The 7,664-nt window shown below is 31.8% G+C and overlaps 2 protein-coding genes across 3 annotated transcripts in view; both read left to right on the top strand.

The window, feature by feature from the left end:
* Window positions 1–164: 164 nt before the first annotated feature.
* Window positions 165–1,953, top strand: LOC112094691 (probable LRR receptor-like serine/threonine-protein kinase At3g47570; the record flags this gene model as incomplete). Its single annotated transcript, XM_024176242.1, has 2 exons — window positions 165–1,343; window positions 1,580–1,953. Coding segments are annotated over 2 exons (1,553 nt in total), but the record flags the coding sequence as incomplete, so codon positions are not given.
* A 4,184-nt stretch (window positions 1,954–6,137) lies between these two features.
* The window catches only part of LOC21402090 (pumilio homolog 12), a 6,170-nt gene continuing 4,643 nt past the window's right edge, over window positions 6,138–7,664 (top strand). Inside the window, exons 1-2 of one of the 2 annotated variants that reach the window (XM_024176232.1) lie at window positions 6,138–6,203; window positions 7,370–7,664. In XM_024176232.1, coding sequence (XP_024032000.1) covers window positions 7,442–7,664 — 223 coding nt within the window. In that variant the 5' untranslated portion in view covers window positions 6,138–6,203; window positions 7,370–7,441. Of the gene's footprint in view, window positions 6,204–6,528; window positions 6,564–7,369 lie in introns of those variants that run through there. The other variant, XM_024176231.1, reaches the window with a different exon arrangement.

Here is a 7,664-nt window from a genome sequence, read left to right as displayed (position 1 = left end):
AGCTCAAATATACGAACTCACTTTAGAGCATAACAAGTTACAAGGAAGTATTCCTGCAAATATTGCCGGCCACCAATATCTGCAACATCTCGACTTTTCTTACAATGGCTTGAGTGGTGCTATCCCCAAAGAAGTTTTTAGTTTTTCCTCCTTTGTCCAACTAGACCTCTCAAAAAACTCATTTACTGGAAGCCTACCTGAGGAAGTGGGCAATCTAGAAAGTGTCAGTGCGCTCGACCTCTCCGAAAACAATCTCACCGGTGAAATCCCAAAAACCATTGAAGGTTGTGAGAGTCTAGAATCCCTTTCCCTAAGTGGGAATTCCTTTCAAGGAACCTTGCCTTCTACTTTGGCATCTCTAAGAGGTCTTCAGTACTTGGATCTTTCGAGGAATAACTTTACAGGACCAATTCCAAAGGATTTAGAGAAACTTACTGCATTGTTGAGTTTGGATCTTTCTTTCAATGATCTCGACGGAGAAGTGCCAAGAACAGGTGTTTTCCAGAACATAAGTGCAATATCAATAGCTGGAAATAATAAACTTTGCGGTGGTGTACCTGAACTGCAGCTTCCAGCTTGTCCAATAAAAGAATCCAAAAGGAGAAAAATCAACGGTCGAAAACTAACAATCACCACGGTTTGTGTAGGAGTGGTTCTCCTTCTATTCTCGGTTTTGGCTATTTACTATCGGAGGAGGATAAGGAAATTGTCTCCTACACTCTCAACAATCGATTTTCTTTCAAAGGTTTCATACAGAAGTCTTTATGAGGCAACCAGTGGATTCTCCCCAAGCATGTTGATTGGAACAGGTAGCTTCGGGTCAGTATATAAAGGAATTCTTGGTCAAGAAGAAAATCCCGTTGCAATAAAGGTCCTCAATCTCCAACAGAAAGGAGCTTCCAAGAGTTTCATTGCGGAATGTAATGCACTAAGAAATATCCGTCACAGAAATCTTGTGAAGATATTGACATGTTGCTCTGGCATGGATTATAATGGCAATGAATTCAAGGCTTTGATCTTTCAGTACATGTCAAACGGAAGCCTAGAGAGGTGGCTCAATCCGGTGACGTCCAATGATGAAACTCGGTCCATGAGTTTAAGCCTAACTCAACGACTAAATATTGTCATCGATGTGGCTTCTGCAGTTTGTTATCTTCATCATCATTGCGACCAACCGATCGTCCATTGTGACCTGAAGCCTAGCAACATGCTTCTTGATGAGGAAATGATTGCCCATGTAAGTGATTTTGGAATAGCAAGGTTGATCTCAGACGACATTGGCTCCTCTGAAGGTCAAACTAGCACAATTGGAATAAAGGGAACCATTGGCTACGCCCCTCCAGGTACATAACATCATTGAAATGTTAATTAGCTCAATTTTTGTAAATTATAAAATGTTTTTTGTTGACTAAGAAATACATAAGTCACAATCTTGTACATTTGCCTTTTGTTTCACTTTTTATCAAGTAAATGCATCATTGATGAACCATTCAATAATATTTTTGTATTGATTATATTGTGATTGGTTAAATTTAATACGTCTAAATAAAAATTTTATTATTTTTTTTATGAGTTACAGAGTATGCCATGGGTGGTGAGCCATCAAGAGAGGGAGACGTGTATAGCTATGGAATCCTCATATTGGAGTTGTTCACTGGAAGGAGACCTACTGATGAAATGTTCAAAGACAATTTCAATCTTCATAATTTTGTTAAGATGGAATTACCAGAGAAAGTGGTGCAAGTTGTGGACCCTACTCTTCTTCCTCAAGAAGTAAAAGAAACAACAAGTAGAAGAGGACGAGAAGAAGAAAGAAACCGTAACAAGAAGTGCTTGGTTTCAATCTTGGACATTGGAATTGCCTGTTCAGAAGACTCACCAAATGAAAGAATGAACATGGAAGATGTGATCATGAAGCTACAACGCATTAGAAATGCTTTCATTGGTGAATGAAACCTCTAAGGACATAATGTTATTGCTTTTTTTCATACTATATTACATCTTTTACTTCTAAATTGAGAAACAATCTAACTAGTGTCTAACTGCAGGAGCTTGAAGCTTTCTGAAAGAGAATCGGTTGGTGAAGACTTTTATTTTGTGTAAGCTGTGTTTGGAATAGGCTTTTGCATCTACACTTGTACCAACTCTCGTATGGTTGCTCTGTTTTACTCTCTTTTGATATGTTATCAAATAAATGTCTGTTGCACAGACACATATTCCATGTCTGAATTTTACCGATGCTACTGAACTTCACTTTACTATGTAGCTTCTACTTTTTATTATACTCGTACGGACCTGGTCCATTTACGGTAGGACTTCATATGCGTAGTGTATGGTTGTAAACGTTGAATCTGTGTGTGTATATAAAAATAAAACAGTTCTTTGGAAATATCCAAAAAAGATATTTGATTTTGATTTTGATTGTGGTTAATCAATGCACACTACTAATAATAAGATACCTTATCACAAAAGTAAAGAGGAAAAAAAGAGAGAGATGACCACAAAGATATCCTTAAGTGAAATGCTGGTTTTATCATTAAATTATCAAAACTTTAAAAGGTAAAATTAAGTTGGTCAATATGCTTAAAACGTATTCCCCTGATTCATACTCTTTTAACATTTTACCTTTCTTTTTTTTTAAATGCAACCTCATTTCCCTTGAATATGACGTTAACAAAAATTCCTCCTCCCCCAAATAAAAAATATATATCTTCTTCACTCCCGATGACACAATAAATCTCCCACCTCACAAATATAGTTCCTTTTTTCTTGAAAATTGGTTTTTTATTTTCATTTGTTAGTTTTAACCTAAAAAAATTTCTAAACAACTCCACAAATTTTTTATTGTACAAATAAAAAAGATTCATAAATTTTATAACTTATATTCAATTAATGATGGATATTTCATAAAAAAAAATAAAACTATAAAAAAATTCACAAAAAAAATAAAGATAAAGTAGTAGGGAGTTTTTCTGGTGTTTTCTCTTTTTTGGAGAACACCCATGTTCTCTACCTTTTCAATTGTTAAATCTAGACAAAATTACATCAGATTGAAAAAACATGCAGAATATGTATATTCTGATGCAAATCTGACGGCTAAAAAGTAGGAAACACCAGTGTTTCCAAAAAGAAGGAAACACTGAAAAAGTCCCAAAAAAGTAAAGAAAATAAAATAAAAAAAAATATAAGTGGAGGGACTGACATGTGACAGCCCCATAGAAAAGGGCCTTAGCTTTTTTGTGTGAAAAAATTACAATTGATAAAAAAAAATTAAGTAAGAACATATTTGACGAGAATTATTTTAACTAACAAAAAATAAAATAGGAAGGCATGCGAAGAAAATTACTCTCGTAAGAGTAAAGTGAAGAATAATATATTTTTAAAACAAAAAAAAATAAAAAATGTAAGAAAACAAAAAAAAATAATGATAAAAGAATAAAGAAAAAAAAAATAAGTGGAAGGGCTGCCACAACAAAAGAGTTTTGGCTCTTTTATGTTTTTTTTGTTTTTTAAGGAAACTATTTTATGTATTATTAGATAAAGAAAAATTGCAATACTAAAATAGTGACACAACCACTATAAAACATTACAAATGGCTAAATAATAAAAAGATATCACCCTCAACAAAGATAGGTTCCACCAATACAATTTGATCCTCAAAGAAAAAGAGATGCATGCAATTCGACTACGAGATAGCATACTAAGATCGAGCACATATAGAGTTCTTTTTTTAAAATAAATAAATAAAAAAAATAAAAAAAAATAAAAAACATCTATAATCAATTGAAACTTATGATGTATCGAGGACCAAAACTTTATAACACAAAGGCCAATGCTAACCCCGCATAGAAACAAATCTAACGAAGACCAAATAAACAAGACAAATAAAATGTCAACATGAAACGTGAGAAAACTTATCTCCGTTATTAGAAGCTTAACTAAAGCCAACAGAAAGCCATAAAATATTCGGCGAAAACGACGTGGTTCTTATACCAAAACAAAACCTATAAAACAAAAAGAAAAAGCCAGCATACGTTTCGCCCATGGACTTCTCTGGCATTAGCGACTCCAGTGGGATTCAAAAATAGTTCAGGAATTTTAAGGAAAAAAATAATTTAAAACTACTATTTTTTTTCCCTTCAATTTTTAGAAATATGCTATTATTTCCACAAGTTCATAGAAAATTTCCATGTGTTGGCAATTTCTAGTTGAAAATAGCATTTATGTTATGGCACAACAAAACGACTCTATAATCGATGTTATTGACACATTTAAATTAAAATTAGCTCCCTTCATAATAATTGATAATTTCAACTCCTCAATTATATATTCCTTACACATTATAACTAGAAATTGATCTTTTCATAAATTACTTTCAAATGAACCAAGTTTCAATCAAAGCTGTAACGTACTATAAGAACTATGAGGTAATTTATTTATTATAATGATAAATGTATTGCATAAGCCATGTAAATGAGTTGGTTAAATTCATCACGTGTTTTTTTTTCTTTTTTATTTGGGATCATCAAGATTAAATGGATGACGTTGTTACTTAACAATTAATAAATAGTTTTTTTTTTTTATTTGGGATCATCAAGATTAAATGGATGACGTTGTTACTTAACAATAAATAGTTTTTTTAAGGTTGAATCAGTAATATGAGATCAAATCCCACCTTTTTCGTGATTGATTTACGGAACAAACAAACCTCCCATCCCGCTTGTAAAATAAAAAGGTAACAAAATTACAACATATAAATAACCATTGCCTTGGCATTAATAGAAAACTTCGTCTACTTATTTCATCAAGGTAAAGAATAATTCATGAGTTTGTGTAGCGCCCACTCAAAAAAATAAAAATAAAAAACAAAACAAACAAAACAAAAAAAAAGAAAAAGAAAAAAGAAAAAACAAACAACAAAACCAAAAAACAAAATAAAAAACAAAACAAAAAATAAAAAAGAAAAGAAAGAAACTTTAAATTTTCTCATATTTATGTGATATTTAATGTTGATAGGATCTCACATTTGAACGTGCACTACTGATGATTCTTATTCTTATAAAATAAAAAAGAAAGGAAAACTTATGGAAAAAAGAGATAAATACTCTCTTAAAGTACCCAAGTTTATATTTTTTTTATTTTTTACTCTTAATTAATATTAAATAATTATTGGGTTAATCTCACAAATAGTCCTTGAGGTTTACCTTTAATCCCACTTTAGTTTCTAACTTTTAAAACGTCTCACAATTGGTTCATGAGATTTTATTTTGTTTCAATTTCAGTCCTTTTGTTAGCTCAGTGTTAAATATTTGACGAAATTTGTGAAAATTAGGGACTAAAATTAAAAATATATAAAATTTAGGGTAAAAAATAATTCAAAAAACTAAAAATTAATGTTCGCAGACAGTCTTAAAATCAAAGTTGTTTCTAATTTTGGTATTTAATTTACACAAATTCTATCTAATTTTAACACTTAATTAATGAAATGATTGAAATTGAAACAAAATAAAACCTCATGGACTAACTGTGTAACGTTTAAAAAGTCAATAATTAAAATGAGATTAAAGATGAACTTCAGAGATCATTTATGAAATTAATCCATAATTATATTAATAAAAAAGATAATCAAAATAATATCAATTAAGAATAAAAATTAAAACTCATTCACTCTTAAAAATAATTCAAGTAATTCTCTCAAAACTTTATTAGTGTGGTACAAAAGTTCAGCTTCGTTTCAGTGTATCCAATTTTCACAAAATTTTGTAAAATTTGTCAGACGTTTATTTTTTTTTAATTGTGATAATTAAATTTAAATATACACACACACTCGAGCACAGAAATGTGAAAGGACCCAAAAGAATAAAAAAGAGTAAAATAAGGGGAAGACAAAAAAGTAGCTAGGTGGATTTTTTTTGCTTGCAGCACAAGGGTAGATTTTAGAAGTAGAAGACCAAGCCTCAAAAAGTAAGTGTAATGTATAACATTATTTTAATGAAAAAAAAACATTATTATAATAAGCAAATGAAAACAAAAAATACAAAAGAAATGACACATAACATAAGAATTATATATATGTACACGCACAACATTTAATGTAAAGACTCATTTGGCCATATTTCCATTTCCATGCATGTAATGTAAATGTAAAGGAAGAAAAAGAAACCAAAACAAAAACACCAACAAAGTTCGGCATTTCTGGTTTGGTGAGTAAATGTGTAGTTGCGATTTCTTTGGTGTGTTGGTGGATTTCGTATAATAATTATGATTATTATTTCCCAAAAAAAAATCACATCTTTAAATTCAATATATTTTCTCTCTTCCAAAATTGAAAACCTTCTCTTCTTCTTCTTCTTGACGCCGCCTCATCACTGCCTCACTACTCTCTCCTCTTTACCTACAACAACTCTTTACCCAAACACCCTTTTCTTTTATTTTTCCAAAAAAAAAAAAACATAAAAAAAGAATTTTTTATTTTTTTTTGGTTTTTGATCATCTATGGCCATTTCTTCTCTTTGATGCAGGTTGGCTCTTCTTCTTCATCTGGGTGTGTTTTTCTTTTACTGGTACCTCTCTTGTTCCACGTGGGGTTGTCCCTTTGCATTGTTGGGTTTTAAGTGTTTGATGATTTGTTTGATGTGTTAAATTTTTTATGGATGATCATTGGTTTTTCCTTTTGTGATTTTGAATTGGATTTTTGATGATCGTTTCTGGGTTTTGGTGCATTTTTGGTGAAGTGATCGATTTTGGTGTTCCTTTTGTAGAGAATTTGGTTATCATAGAATCGGATTTGAGAAAGTCTTTTGTGGTGGCCGTGAAAATCGAGGGAAAAATTGTTTATTTTTTTTCCCTTGTGATTTGATGATCATGATCATAATTTTATTGTCTTCATTTGAGGTGTTCTTGAACTGGGTTTTGGGCATTGATGGATTTTTAGGTGTAGAATCATTTGATGTTGACTGATGCTTTTAGATGATCCCTTTTTGTTTATGTTACTTTTTGTTTGTATTTTCTTCATTGGTTGGATGATATTGGTGACATGAATGTGCTACATTGTTCATTAACGCACTGAAACGACTTTTTCATTCCTGAATAGTGAAAAAAAAGAGTTTTAAGAATCGGGTTAGGTTGTTCTACTACAAGGGAATGGGATTAATTTGTTCTCACTTCTTGTTGGTGTTTGTCTCTCTGGTTTGGAAATTGATAGTGGTATGTTTTCTTCATTATTTTTTTTTGTTTATGTCATGAAATTGTTTGTCAATTCGAGTAGACACTGATGGTTTTTTGTAATTTTAGTTGATGGTTTGAAGTAAGGTTGGTTTATTGTTATAATTTTGATCATGGATGGCTTTTCCTTGCTGCCTAAATGCAGGACCTTCTCTGCGGATTCTGACTGCCTCTTAGTTGTTCTGCTTTGTTTGGTTAGAGAGCTGTCTTTTACGAAATGGAAGAGAAGAGGAGTGAACTAGAGTTTGATGAATTTGAGAAACTCCTTGGTGAGATACCAAATGCGACTTCGGGGAATCCACATTGTGGGGTATCTGTTCCGAAGAGGGTGTATGTGGACGGAAGCTTGTCTCCCCTCCGTGTCAACTCCTCTTACAAAGAGCCTTCAAGTGAGAAGCTGCAAAACAAAGGGAGGTTGGATGAGGGGAAAAACCTGCTGA

The sequence above is a fragment of the Morus notabilis genome, unplaced genomic scaffold (genome assembly GCF_000414095.1).
Source record: "Morus notabilis unplaced genomic scaffold, ASM41409v2 Scaffold176, whole genome shotgun sequence".
Classification (NCBI taxonomy): Eukaryota; Viridiplantae; Streptophyta; class Magnoliopsida; order Rosales; family Moraceae; genus Morus; species Morus notabilis.
Note: the sequence above shows the minus strand (reverse complement) of the source record. Positions and strands in the feature narration are given on the sequence as shown.